The 15,203-nt window shown below is 43.7% G+C and overlaps 1 protein-coding gene across 1 annotated transcript; it reads right to left on the bottom strand.

Moving 5' to 3' along the window:
• Positions 1-334: 334 nt before the first annotated feature.
• LOC124674496 lies at positions 335-922 on the bottom strand. The gene is made up of 3 exons (XM_047210540.1): positions 859-922; positions 598-686; positions 335-485 (listed from the first exon to the last, which is right to left on the bottom strand). Exons 1-3 carry the CDS (start codon positions 880-882, stop codon positions 335-337), a joined length of 264 nt encoding a protein of 87 aa, XP_047066496.1. The 5' UTR covers positions 883-922.
• Positions 923-15,203: the final 14,281 nt, after the last annotated feature.

Raw genomic sequence — 15,203 nt, 5'->3', positions numbered from 1 at the left:
CGCTTGGGTCTCCCAAGCAACTTAGGAATATCCCTCCGAATTGTGAATTATACCCAGATTTAAGGCACTGAGTATCGATCCAATGATTGCCTGTTGATAGAAGATCGATATCACTTTCATGAAATTTGAAGTTATAAGTACCATCTACTATATCACTTGATGATTCTGCTTGAAAGATACAGACGTAATCACATACATAGATCGCAAATTAAGACGCAAACAGCAAAGCTAACTCTTATCAGGCATGTGACGCCTGCACACACGTAATATATTCACAACCGACAACTACACACCCATGGATGCACCCGGTTCGACAGAGATATAACATCGTGGATCACTTGCCGGACTCGGAGAAGAAGCGGTTGATGGCGGGGAAGACCTCCGGTCGGTGCGCGCTGACGTAGCGGCGGAAGGCGTGCTGGCTGTACCTCTCGCCCTCCTCCGCGTTCTCCAACACCGCGCTCTGCCGGTGGCTCTTGCTGATCCTGCGAAAGATAGCATTCAGACTTTCGGTTAACCATTGTGTGTGCAGGAGCACACTGCAGTGAGTGCAGTATAACTAGCTGTTGGATCGGGCAGTTTGGACGGATCACGGACCTGACGTCGGGGTTGAGGAAGACGTTCCTGGTGAGCTGGAAGACGCACATCCCCGTCACTAGCGACATCGCGGCGATCAGCGGGTAAACCTGCACCGTTCATCGGGATTCTTTGTTATTAACATAGCCTTCAGGCCAAGACAAGAAGGGGAAAAGATCCTCACTAGTACAGTACAGGCAAGACAAAACTGTGCATGAGTCGACAGAGCACCGTAATATTCCCAACAGCAAACAAGATAAAATCGATCGATCTTGAACGTACATCTGGCTTCAACCAACGCCCCATGTCGTCGCCTAAGCTTGTGTCTTGCGATAAGCTAATCTCTGTAGAAGACACTGCTGCCTTTTCTCTTTCCTGCTTGTTCTTTCCTGCTTACCGTCTGCCCGTTGTATGTGGAGATATATATACGCCTAGATGCGTAGATACATACTAAATGTTCAGAGAGCAGAGCAGATCGGCGTCTTGGACGATCGATTTCTGTGGGCGAACTCGGGATTCACCGATGCACAGCAGAGAATTTAATCCAGAAAACCATGAGCCGCCTGCTGTTTTCGGAGCTCGTTTGTCAAATGGTTGAACAGTCCCGTTTCAGGTCAGCCCGTTTCTCTCACGCGCATGACCACGGCAGCCCCGGTCAACTGCGTCGCGCTACCTATGATCGATCGATCTGAGGGGAGTTTGCGTCATCCTATATCTCTTCGATCCTGTCGATGGAGTGTGTGGCATTTTTTGACTTGACTTTCGGTAGAGGACGAGAATACAGATATGCTTCTCAAACTGCGGGAGCAAATCTGGTTTTCAACATTAGGATACATTAGGATACGGTCTGCCGTGATGTTTACGTCGATATAAGGCGATAATAACCGGAAATTCAATTCGGCTCCCGGGTGCGTATGTACCCTCTACCAAAAAATCATATTTTGAAATATCGAAAAATTTTAACAAATTTTTTTACATGTACATCTTCATAATATATGTCCGTTCGTCAAGTTTCACGAAAACCAATATTTTTTGTGGTCTACATAAAAAAGAGAAAACTTATCTTGTGAAAAGCATTATTTTTAGCACTGAGTTTTGTCTCTTTTACACACGTCACATGATAAGTCGATTTTTTATGAAACAACTTTGTAAGCGTGTAGCACGAGAAGATTTACGTGCGAATTTTTAGTTTCAATTTTTAAAATCCAAAATATGTGTAAGATGCATTTCAAAATAGAGGGAGCATACGCTCCCATGTTCCAAAACACCACTCCCGATAATAACCATAGAGAAGAAGTATACTTGAATCTCCTAAAAAGAAAAAAAAAAGAGGAGGGAACTCTTTTCATTTATAAGTAATATGAACTAAATATCCAAGTAATTAGCTTACTACCGTAAGCAATAAAACACAATAGCTTTGAGAGGTTCATTTATAAGTAAAAAAACACATTTAACTTGAAAATTCAGGAGCATATAGTTGGCCGTTGGACCGGCATTAGCACGAAAATTAACATGTATAGGCCCAAGCAGTTATTTTTAGTAGAAAATACCAAAAACACATGAAAAAGAAAAATTCAGGCATATATCACATCAACCTCAGCATCAAATTTATTTTAAAGTAAGATCATTATTTAACCATTTGAACTGAATCAAATAGAAGGAGCCTACAATTTAAATCCCCTTTAGGAATGGATTTTGATACTAAAGTAATTAGCTCACCGGTGGGAGTGGACATCAGTGTGGTGCAGAGATTATTTGTGACCTATTGCATGACATTTATATGCAAAACCAAACAAAATATCTCACAATTATGTATTAGTAACGTTGTTGATCTTTCTAACATGTAGAATACAGTATACCCTGAAGATTTGGAAATGTCAAAATAACAAAGGGGTGGTCTTATTCACATATGCATTAAAACCTGGAAGTATTATGAACTCGATATTCCTGTCTTATTGTCGACCGGAGCTTCGATAAAAATTGAAAAGTCAAACATCCGAATATTAATCAATCAGAAACATAAAAATACAATACATATGCTGATATGTCTCAATAATTATGTTCCTAAAGTAGAAGTGAATCCTTTTCTCACCAGTTTTTTTTTATCCTAAGGAGGCACCGTTGCATTCTCTCCAATAGACATAAGCACATCACCATACACATAGAAGGTTTAATTAACAACTTAAGCCATGTGCTTCTCATCTTACAAATAAAAAAACATACACCCTACAGCTTAGCAATAGCTAAAATGAGCATATTTTCCCCCTTTATATAAGCGAAAAAACCCGTGGCTGGATCTACAGTCCTAGCATCAACCTTTTTTTCGCAAAAACGCAAAAACCTTGCGTTCCGATGCATTGATAGATAAAGAAGATATGTATGTACAATGTCCAGAAGAGGAACCAACGCCACGCCGTACAACTCAACCCAAAAGACCTAATCTAGGGGAGGAGTTGGTGAAGCCCACGGGCGCCCGCGTCCGCCCATTGTCGCGTCTCGGCATTGATGTCACTAACTAAGGAGGCCACCGAGGGACGCGCGTTGTCGAAGACCGCAACGTTCCTGTGCTTCCAAATCCACCACGTCGTAAGCATGATGAGTGACGAAGTTCCTTTGCGCAAGTCCTAGCATCAACCTCATGTATGGAGAAATGGATTCACTTTTTCCACATACATATGAAGATACAACAATATATTTTTAGGACAAACATAGAAGAGCACAATAGGAACAGACCATTTATAATTAGAGCAGCAACGATTAGTAAGAACAAAATGTTTAAGAACATTGCAGAACATGCCAAGAATGTAAGAAGATTTCAGGGGAAATGCAAACTAATTCAAGGTTTGCGCTATAAATTTTACTCTCATTACGTAAACTGTGATTCCGGATGCGGTTTACTCGGTTACCTAGAGAACCTTCCACTATCTACAGATAAACTCGACAATGATTATGTATATCCAAAAGGTAACAGCCAACGCAACCGTGTAGCTTTATGTTTTTAATAGCAGGAGGAGGATGGGAGCAACAAACCCAAAAATATGTATGGATTTTGCTGCGCCCCCTATCTAGTTCAGATTGAATTCACTCTTCTTGAAACAAATAAATGGTATCATGAAGTATCAATAGAAGAAAGTAAACTAGCGTCCAGGTAAAAGTGATACAATAATAGAAAGGTTATAGACAAGAAATCTTGGAGATGATATCCAGCAGTATGGACGATATGAAAAAAAAACTGATTCTAAAGAACTAACATGACATGTTGTGTTTAGTTCCAATGCCCATCTCAAAAAAAAGTTCTCAAAGCCAACATAGAGTGGTAAACTACATGGCAAAACCTCCAATTAGGATCATAAAATAAAGCATTCATAAAAAGATCTTCGAGGAGGGAGCAAGGGGACTTTGAAATGAATCTTGAGGAAAGACAAAATCATCATTGTTGGACATATCGTAACAAATGGGACATAAAACTATAATCATGAAGTTGAATACCGTTTAATTCTGCAATCAAGTGGTGGATCAAGTGTTTTTTTTTTGTATATATATCTTGTAACATGGAGTGATGGATGGAATCAGAGGACATGAATATAACACACATGATAAAAAGTTGAAAACTACATACCAAAACTAACAAATAGGAGTAACCTCAACATGCCATAGCCAAATAAGCCGTGCAGTAGCAGCGTAAAGAGGGAGAGTATATTATACATAATGATCAGGTATATATGTACGATAATAGACAACTTAATAAGACGAGGGGTCGCCCCTCTACTGGATAGGCACTGCTAAATTTTCAGCAAGCCTGTGATGTTTTAACCATCTCACGGTAAGGGCCTAAGATGGGGCATTTGTGTTCAAAATGGTAAAACCGATAGCACACAATAATAAAGGACATAAGAAAAGATTATGCAGTAGCATAGTGTAGAACTATAGGATACCAAATTACATACACATTGTAGTGTTTATCGAAGACATACGAACCCCGTGTACGTAAAGGCGATTAAGAGCCGTTCTAGTGACAGTAGAGAGGCTGCAAAAAGAATTCTACTGGGATTATACCAGTGCACAGTAGTACTTGTAGGCATGTAGCATGTGCTGGGTTGGACGCCCCTGCTCCCCTCCACCCGCCGACCGACGCCGTGTCCGATGCGGCAGCGTCGCCAGGGGGTCCGGCTGGGCAGCACTGCGCCGCGCCGGCTACCCGGTTTGAGCAGGCTCAGCAGCTCACGGTGGAGCGCGACGCGCTGCTGTACGGCGACGTGGCAGCACCGTCCGCCGCCAAGCTGCACGCCGGTCAGCCGGCTCGGGACTCTGCCGAGTCGTCCTTGGACGTTGCCGATCAGGAGCGGTCGTCGACGCCCACCAGGGCACGCTCGCCCCACGCGCAGGCCGATTCGTCGGTCGCTGCACAGGGGCGGTCGTTGCCGACCGCTGCGCCCGCTGCCGCGTTGGCCTCCTCGTCGGCCGCACGTGGTGGGCTAGGGGGACGGCCTACTTCGTCTTGCGTTCCCCCGGCCTCGACTTTGGAGGTGGGTGCTGTTTTAGAGTGTTGTATTGTGATCCAAATTCATATACTAAAGGGAGGCTAACTTCTGACGAGCGGAGCGAGGCCCGTCGCTGGATCGTTGGCACCGCCTATATATACATCTTGTACGCCGCCGGCTAGGGTTTATCAGATTATAAGATAACCCACGGCATTTGTAAACACCTCCCGATATAGTGAAGTTTTGCTGGCTGGCGCCCGTGGTTTTTTCCCTTCGTGTTGGAAGGGGTTTTCCACGTTAAATCTTGTGTCCCCGCGTGTGTTCTTGTTTCGTTCTTCGTTATTTGCTTGTCGCTTTTATAACAAGTGGTATCAGAGCCCGTGTTTCAATCTAGGGTTTTGCGACATGTCTTCCTTGAAGTTTGATCTACCGCAGCAGGATTACACCACGAGATTTTCTCTGTGGCAAGTGAAGATGAGGGCGATACTTACCCAATCTTCTGATCTGGATGAAGCTCTTGATGGTTTTGGCAAGAAAGATGCCAAGACCTGGACCGACGATGAAAAAAGGAAAGACCGTAAGGCTTTTTCATTAATTCAGCTTCATCTATCCAACAATATTTTGCAGGAAGTGCTGGCTGAGAAATCCGCAGCGGCGCTGTGGTTGAAACTGGAGTCGATCTGCATGTCCAAAGATCTAACCAGTAAGATGCACGTGAGGATGAAGGTGTTCTCGCACAAGCTGCAACAAGGTGCGTCAATGATGAATCACCTATCGATCTTTAAAGAGATCGTTTCTGATTTGCTATCCATGGAGGTAAAATATGATGATGAGGATCTAGCTCTTATACTGTTAGTCTCGTTGCCTAATTCTTTTGCGAATTTTCGAGACACCTTGTTATACAGTCGTGATGAACTAACCCTTGCCGAAGTTTATGAGGCCCTCAAACAGAGGGAAAAGATGAAATCTATGGTGCAGATAGAGGGTTCGTCATCTAAGGCAGAAGCATTGCAGGTCCGAGGCAGGACCGAGAACAGAAACAACAACTACAACAACTACAACAGAGATAAGGGCAAGACCGACAGAGGTCGCTCAAAGTCCAAGGGACGTGATGGTAAGTTCTGCAAGTATTGTAAGAAAACTAGCCACAATATTGATGATTGTTGGAAGTTGCAGAACAAAGAGAAAAGAAACGGTACTTACCAACCGAAAAACAAATCCGAGGGTGATGGTAAGGCTGCTGTTGTTTCCAGTGATAATTCTGATGGCGATTGCCTAGTTGTGTTTGCTGGTTGTGTTTCTGGTAATGATGAGTGGATCCTTGATTCTGCATGTTCGTTTCATATTTGCTATAACAAAGACTCGTTCAGTTCTTATGAGTTTGTGCAGAGTGGAGATGTTGTGCGTATGGGAGATAACAACCCACGTGAGATCGTGGGCATTGGCTCCGTTCAGATCAAGATGCATGATGGCATGACACGCACTCTGACATATGTGAGACACATACCTGGCATGGCCAGAAATCTGATCTCTCTCAGTACCCTTGATGTTGACGGGTACAAACACTCCGGTTCTCGCGGAGTTCTGAAGGTATCAAAAGGTTCTCGCGGAGACCTGCTAGATGGCTGAAATTTGAGTAAGTTTGAGTTCTGTGAGCACTGCATTTTTGGTAAGCATAAAAGAGTTAAATTCAATGCTTCCGTTCATACCACCAAAGGGATATTAGATTATGTGCATGCTGATGTGTGGGGACCTTCCCGTAAGACTTATCTTGGTGGTGCAAATTACATGCTTACTATCATAGATGATTACTCCAGAAAAGTGTGGCCTTTCTTTCTAACATAAATCTGATGTGTTTGATGCTTTTAGAAAGTGGAAAGTTATGGTAGAGAAGCAAACAGAAAAGAAAGTTAAATTGCTTCGTACTGACAATGGCATGGAGTTTTGTTCTACTATTTTCAATGATTATTGCAGCGATGAAGGCATTGTCAGGCACCACACCATCCCATACACTCCTCAAAAGAATGGTGTGGCGGAGAGGATGAACAGAACCATCATCTCCAAGGCTCGCTACATGTTGTCTAATGCTGGTATGCATAGACGTTTCTGGGCTGAAGCAGCCTCCACCGCTTGTTACTTGATAAACAGGTCACCTTGCATTCCGCTTGATAAGAAAACTCCTATTGAGGTATGGTCTGGTTCACCTGCTGATTATTCACGAGTTGAGAGTTTTCGGTTGCACTCGCTTATGCTCATGTTGATAATGGAAAGCTAGAGCCCAGGGCTGTTAAGTGTGTGTTTCTTGGTTATGGTTCAGGAGTTAAGGCATATAAGTTATGGAATCCTGAAACTAAGAAAGTTTTGCATAGCAGGGATGTAGTGTTTAATGAGGCTGTCATGTTTTATAAGAGTTCATCTACAGATGTTACTGATGCTGTTGATTTTTCTGATAATTCTGATGATGAACAACAGAGGATTAGCGTGCAGGTGGAGCACGTGGAGGAGAAAGAAAATGATGTTGCTGAAAATGATAACACTGTTGTTCAGCACTCACCACCTGTTTTGCAGCAAATAAATAGTTCCATTGCTGTTGATAGACCGAGGCGTAACAAAGGTCCACGTCCTCGTTTAATTGAAGAATGTAATCTTGTTCATCATGCTTTGAGTTGTGCTGAACAGGTGGAGCATGATACTGAACCTTCTACATATACTGAGGCCGTTGCATCCGTTGACCACGTGAAGTGGATTTCTGCTATGCAAGAGGAGATGCAATCGCTTAACAAGAATGGAACATGGGATATTGTGCCCTTGCCTAAACAAAAGAAGGCTGTCCGCTGTAAGTGGATATTTAAAAGAAAGGAAGGTTTGTCTCCTAGTGAGCCTCCGAGGTTTAAGGCAAGGTTAGTAGCAAAAGGTTTCAGCCAAATTCCAGGTATTGATTATAATGATGTATTCTCTCCGGTTGTGAAGCATAGTTCCATTCATGCATTCTTTGGTATTGTGGCTATGCGTGATCTTGAGTTTGAGCAGCTAGATGTAAAGACTGCTTTTCTGCATGGTGAGCTTGAGGAGGAGATATACATGGACCAGCCTGAAGGTTTTGTTGTGCCTGGTAAGGAGGATCTTGTGTGCAAGTTAAAGTTGTCCCTTTATGGTATGAAACAGTCTCCAAGACAGTGGTACAAAAGGTTTGATTCATTTATGCTTGCACATGAGTTTAAGAGATCTAAGTATGATAGTTGTGTCTATATCAAGTTTGTTAATGGATCACCAATATACTTGCTCGTTATATGTTGATGATATGTTGATTGCTGCCAAGAGCAAGAAAGAGATCACTACTTTAAAGTCACAATTAAGTAGTGAGTTTGAGATGAAGGATCTTGGTGCTGCTAAGAAAATACTAGGTATGGAAATTACAAGAGACAGAAGATCTAGTGTGTTATTTCTTAGTCAGCATAATTACATTCAGAAAGTTCTTCATCGTTTTAATATGCATGATGCAAAGTTTGTTAGTACACCAATTGCTTCTCACTTCAAATTATCAGCATTGCAATGTCCTAGTACTGATGAAGATATTGAGTACATGTCTCGAGTTCCATATTCTAGTGCTGTTGGTTCTTTGATGTATGCCATGGTTTGGTCTCGTCCTGATTTATCATATGATATGAGTTTGGTCAGTCGATACCTAGCTGATCCAGGTAAAGAACATTGGAGAGCTGTTCAGTAGATTTTCAGGTACCTTCGTGGCACATCCAAAGCTTGCTTGAAGTTTGGCAAGACCGGTGGGGGACTCGTAGGATATGTGGATTCAGATTTTGCTGCCGATTTGAATAAGAGAAGATCCCTCACAGGTTATGTGTTCGCTGTTGGTGGATGTGATGTGACTTGTAAGGCAACGTACAATCTGTTGTTGCCCAATCTACGACCGAAGCAGAATATATAGCAATTAATGAAGCTGGCAAAGAGTCTATTTGGTTGAAAGGTTTGTATGCTGAGCTTTGTGGAGATGATTCTTGTATTAACTTGTTTTCTGACAGTCAAAGTGCAATATACCTTACTAAAGATCAAATGTTCCATGAGAGGACAAAGCACATTGATATCAAGTACAATTATATTCGCGACATTGTTGCTCAAGGTAAACTGAATGTATGCAAGATAAGTACTCATGATAATCATGCTGATATGATGACAAAGCCAGTTCCTGTTTCCAAGTTTGAGCTTTGCTCGAGCTTGGTTGGTATAACTGTTTAGCCCAAGTGGCTGTTGGCGCCAGCAAGTGTTTTTCCTTTGTTGTTCAGGAGATTGTTGAAGTTCATGCTACAAGATGGAATTTGTCTCAAGGTGGAGTTTGTTGTATTGTGATCCAAATTCATATACTAAAGAGAGGCTAACTTCTGACGAGCGGAGCGAGGCCCGTCGCCGGAGGCTTGGGCCGAAGCGTATATATACATCTTGTAAGCCGCCGGCTAGGGTTTATCAGATTATAAGATAACCCACGGCGTTTGTAAACACCTCCCGATATAGTGAAGTTTTGCTGGCTGACGCCCGTGGTTTTTTGCCTTTCTGTGTTGGAAGGGGTTTTCCACGTTAAATCTTGTGTCCCCTGCGTGTGTTTTTGTTTCGTTCTTCGTTATTTGCTTGTCGCTTTTATAACATAGAGGAGCGGCCTGCGTCGCCTATACCCTCCTCTAAAGGCGCCACTATCTCCAATGTCGGCGTGCAGACTCCGACAAGGCGGAGTACGCGCCATGGAGTTGTTGCGGACGGCGCGACGGCCACGGATGAGGATTCCATGACCAAGGCGATGCGGCGTAAAGCCGCGGCTAACCTCGACGCTAAGGGTCATTTACCGATGTACGGCGTTGCTCTGTTCATGGTCGTCGCTTCAGCGTTTGGAGGACCGCGACCTATTTACGGAGGTGTCTACACGCTTGGAGAAAACGGCGAAAGATTTTATTACCCAACATGGGTGGCTGCATAGTCGAAGGATTTTGCCTCCTACAGTCTAGTTTTTGGCTTTTATCAAGCAAAGTACTTGTGTGTTTTCCTTTTTGCTTGGTTTCTTCAACTGGAACTATCAGCGGCTGTGTGCATTCTTGTTATGCAGAGGCCGGGTGTATTGCTTAAACATGAGTAATAATATAGCGCCCTTTATCGAAAAATGTAGCAGGACAGGGTATATATATTTGGATCAAGGGATAGGTTGAAAGTACACCTAAGAAGTACCGATGCCCTTGGGTCTTCCAGGCAAGTTGGGAATGTGCCTCTGAATTCTGAATTATACCCTGATTTAAGGCAGGGATCCGATGATTGCCATGCAAGCCGTCGGAACTCACGCAATGAATTTAGCAGTACCTAAAAGAACTTAGAGCTTGCTTTGTTTGGAGCCAATTAGTTTGGCACCCCTAATAATTTGGCAGCCGATTTATTGGGCTCTAATATTTGCCTACTGTTCTAATCAAGCACTAGCCAAAATTGCAGAATGTTGACAATTACGAACCCAAGTTTGGCTGCAATACAATGAACCTCTTGCCCTCCATCCTCTAGGAAACACGCAGCATTCATGGTGGTACACCTGTTTCCTGTAGCGGTAAGAGGAAGAAAAATAGAACACGCCCTCCTTCGTCCCGCCGCTCATCCTCTCGCACCTCTCCGCCATGTCCGCCGCCTTCTGGGCTGCTCCTCCGCGTCGCCACTGCCGGCCTTCACATCCATCGCCGCCGGGGCCTTCTTATTCTTCTTTTAGTTGTAATCGTCGGCGTTGCCTTCCTTGTCGGCGGCAGGGGCGGGGGATGGAGTGGCGGCATAGTGTAGAGCCGACGACGGCGCCGGCGAGTGCGCAGAGGAGGACACATCGGATCCGTTGTCGTTGTCGGGGTGGAGGAGCGAGGACGCGGTGGACGCGCCGAGCGAGGGCGACTGCGAGATGGGTCTCTGCGTGGCGCAGAGCACCGGTGCAGCCACCACGAGAACAAGTAGGAGCACCAGCCAGGCCGTGCGAGGCAGCGGCAATACCATCATGTCTCTCCTGGAGCGTTGAGCCGGTGGGGTGGGGGTGGATACATAGGTGGGGAGAATTTTAAGAGCAGATTCTATACCGTCAATATTGTATTAAGATTCGTGTAAGTTTTTTTTTCCTCTTAAACAACTTTTTATTATTTTATCTCTTATACCACATATTCTTTGAACTCGAAAATTTACAGATCACTTAAACATAACAATTAGAATGTGAGAAAAATATTTTAGATTTTTTATGTCATTGTCTGTATTATATTTCAAGAATTTATTTTAAATTTTAAATAATTTAAAATTTAAATTTGCACAAAAAAACTTCGAACTATTTTTTCTCCATTCTATCTATTATTTTAAAGAGACTTCCAAAAAATAAAATCAAAATATTACATAATTTGGACGATACACAAATGGCAAAGTGGAAAAATTAAGAGCGCACCTGCTCCATTCAACTTTTCCCATAGGTGGTTGGGGCCAAACTTTTCGGAAGCCCTAATAAATTGGCAGCCGATTACCCTCCAATTTTTGGCAATTTTTCTATAACAATCAAACACGCGAAAAGTGATTTTGCCACATGAGCACCACTGCTTCCGGTTTTTAAAAAACATATTTCTGGTTTCAAAAAGATTGATCTTAAATCTGCACATACATATAAATCTTCTGAATGTACTCTTCGGAAGAAAATATGCTGTATTATGAACTATATAAAAAATTCGGACAAAAATTGTCCCTATACACAGCCATAAATTTGTTTTTTAGTAGCTAAAATACAACATATTTTCTACCAAAACTTCGCACGAATATTCATGACATATGTATGCATTCATGAAATAAATTTTATGATTTTTTGAAACATAAAAATACAGTTTTCAAATATTTCAAAAACCGAAAGCACTGGTGCTCATGTGCACCAAACACCACGCACACAAGCCTAAATTATCAAATGTTGACAACTGAGCTTTACCAAATTTTGGGCCGGTATAACACCTTACCGCTGGCTGATTCTTGCGCTAGCTGGTTTGATTAAAGTCTTCAACTCATATTTCTTTCTTACTTTTTTTTCGATAAAGGGAATATATTAATATCAAGAGATACCAATTACACCCAGCTTCTGCAACAACGTACCACCCTAATGGCACTACGGATGCACACAGCCAAAAAAGGAAAAGAAAACTGAGAAACAAAAGTCCCACTACAGTATCTCGGGCCTAACAACAGCAATACATCCACCGCCATGACAACACCTGAATTACAGGATCTCCAAAAAACGACGCCTCCAAGAAGGGAACAGTGCTCAAACACCATCGTCGCCCGATCAAAGATCTTAGGTTTTCACCCTGAAGATAATCCCCACTCTCAAAACAATGCCTCCATCAAGGTCACTGCCAGGCACAACAAGTTAAGACCAGACCTTGGGTTTTCACCCTGAAAGGTAGGACTCTGCGCTTCACATGTGTTTTCGCCCCCACTTTCATACCGCTGCTGTGAAGCCCGGACACCAAGCAAGCCCCTCAACAGCGCGGAGACTTGAACCTCCCTTAGCTAGTCCTCCCCTCCGGCCTTCATGAAATTCTCTTCTTCCGACTTTCATCATGGATCCATAGTCACTTGATGTCAACGCAGAAAAAGAGCTTCGCCCCGCTCCCTCCAGAACCAAACGGTCGAAATAAATGCATGGGTGCGCACGACCGAATACCTCCGATCTAGCAAACTCCAGGCAAAGCACTGTTACATTCGCCGGCGGAGCCTTCCGGAACTCAACCCTCCGGCCAGATCACGAGTCCAGGCCTCCGGTAGGTCCTCCTCTTCACGCAAAAGAGGCCCTAGGACCGCCGCCTTTATTCAGGTCGGACCCCCACGTCGGCGACCATCTCGGGCTAGACAACCCAACCCTCCACCGGCGGCACCATCACCGGCTTCCATGCACCTCCATCTCACCGCCAGATGGTGGTGATAGATCAAAAATCCACCACCACCAACCGCAGGCCGACCCTCTCCGGCGAAGAAGAGGCCACCTCCTCCGTCGAACCCAGGGTTGCTGCCCCGGGCGCCCTCGTGTCGCGGAAGATGCCCGAGATCGCCTCCACGCACCGATGAGAGGCGGGGGTGGATGGCATGACGCGAACCGAGGGCCTGGCCGCCGCCACCACTAGCCACTGCCGGAGTGCGCGGGAAGCCGACGGGAGGAGGGAGACCGCAGCGCCGCCCATCCCAACCGCGCCGGCCGGTCCGCCGGGGGACACCCGACGGGGAGGAGGCCGCTGCCGTCGTCGCCCATCCCCGCGCGCGCCTGCTCCGCCATGCCTCGAGGAGGTGGGATCCGGCCGCCGTTCTCCACGCAGCGACGAGGAAGGGCCCCCGCCGCCGCCACGCCCGAGGACTTTGCCCGGCGCGCGCGCCGGCGGCGGCGGAGGGTGGGGTGCGGGAGGGTTAGGTTAGGGGTGGGGTGCGGGAGGTTATCCGTGATGTCTAAAAGTTCTTGTTGTATTCAAAGTAAAGGTATTGAAGTATAAGAGTTAACTCATAAAGCAACAATTCAAAGTAAAGGTATTGAAGCAACACAAAAGAAGATTAAGTTTCAGCGGTTGCTTTCAACTTGTAACATGTATATCTCATGGATATTGTCAACATAGAGTAATATAATAAGTGCAATAAGCAAGTATGTAAGAATCAATGCACAGTTCACACAAGTGTTTGCTTCTTGAGGTGGAGAGAAATAGGTGAGCTGACTCAACATAAAAGTAAAAGAATGGTCCTCATAGAGGAAAAGCATCGATTGCTATATTTGTGCTAGAGCTTTGATTTTGAAAACATGAAACAATTTTGTCAACGGTAGTAATAAAGCATATGCATCATGTAAATTATATCTTATAAGTTGCAAGCCTCATGCATAGTGTACTAATAGTGCTCGCACCTTGTCCTAATTAGCTTGGACTACTGGATTATCACCGCAATACATATGCTTTAACCAAGTATCACAAAGGGTACCTCTATGCCGCTCTGTACAAAGGTCTAAGGAGAAGCTCGCATTTGGATTTCTCGCTTTTGATTATTCTCAACTTAGACATCCATACCGGGACAACATAGACAACGAGATAATGGACTCCTCTTTTAATGCTTTAAGCATTCAACAACAATTAATTCTTTTCTCATTAGAGATTTGAGGATGTTTGTCCAAAACTGAAACTTCCACCATGGAACATGGCTTTAGTTAAGCGGCCCAATGTTCTTCTCTCACAATATGCATGCTCAAACCATTCAACTCGGTGTAGATCGCCCTTACTTGAGACAAGACGAACATGCATAGCAACTCACATGAAATTCAACAATGAGTTGATGGCGTTCCCAGATAAACATGGTTATCGCACAACAAGCAACTTAATAAGAGATAAAGTGCATAATTACATATTCAATACCACAATAGTTTTTAAGCTATTTGTCCCATGAGCTATATATTGCAAAGGTGAATGATGGAATTTTAAAGGTAGCACTCAAGCAATTTACTTTGGAATGGCGGGAAAATACCATGTAGTAGGTAGGTATGGTGGACACAAATGGCATAGTGGTTGGCTCAAGTATTTTGGATGCATGAGAAGTATTCCCTCTCGATACAAGGTTTAGGCTAGCAAGGTTATTTGAGGCAAACACAAGGATGAACTAGTACAGCAAAACTCACATAAAAGACATATTGAAAGCATTATAATACTCTATACCGTCTTCCTTGTTGTTCAAACTCAAAACTAGAAATTATCTAGACCTTAGAGAAACCAAATATGCAAACCAAATTTTAGCATGCTCTATGTATTTCTTCATTAATGGGTGCAAAGCATATGATGCAAGAGCTTAAACATGAGCACAACAATTGCCAAGTATCACATTACCCAAAACATTTATAGCAATTACTACATGTATCATTTTCCAATTCCAACCATATAACAATTTAACGAAGGAGAAACTTCGCCATGAATACTATGAGTAGAAACCAAGGACATATTTGTCCATAAGCTACAGCGGAGTGTGTATCTCTCCCATAAAGTGAATGCTAGGATCCATTTTATTCAAACAAAACAAAAACAAAAAACAAACAGACGCTCCAAGAAAAAGCACATAAGATGTGGCCGAATAAAAATGTAG

Source organism: Lolium rigidum, chromosome 7, assembly GCF_022539505.1.
Source record: "Lolium rigidum isolate FL_2022 chromosome 7, APGP_CSIRO_Lrig_0.1, whole genome shotgun sequence".
In the NCBI taxonomy this organism is placed as follows: Eukaryota; Viridiplantae; Streptophyta; class Magnoliopsida; order Poales; family Poaceae; genus Lolium; species Lolium rigidum.
The sequence above is the reverse complement of the archived record's forward strand: the minus strand, read 5'-3'. Positions and strand labels throughout refer to the sequence as shown.

What these genes read in the sequence shown, in the direction of transcription:
- LOC124674496 (XM_047210540.1), bottom strand. Translation starts at nt 882, where the DNA reads ATGGGGCGTTGGTTGAAGCCAGAT. An exon ending in GGCGTTGGTTGAAGCCAGAT is followed by an intron (nt 687 to 858) that starts GTACGTTCAAGA and finishes TGAACGGTGCAG; the next exon opens with GTTTACCCGCTGATCGCCGC. An exon ending in TTCCTCAACCCCGACGTCAG is followed by an intron (nt 486 to 597) that starts GTCCGTGATCCG and finishes TATCTTTCGCAG; the next exon opens with GATCAGCAAGAGCCACCGGC.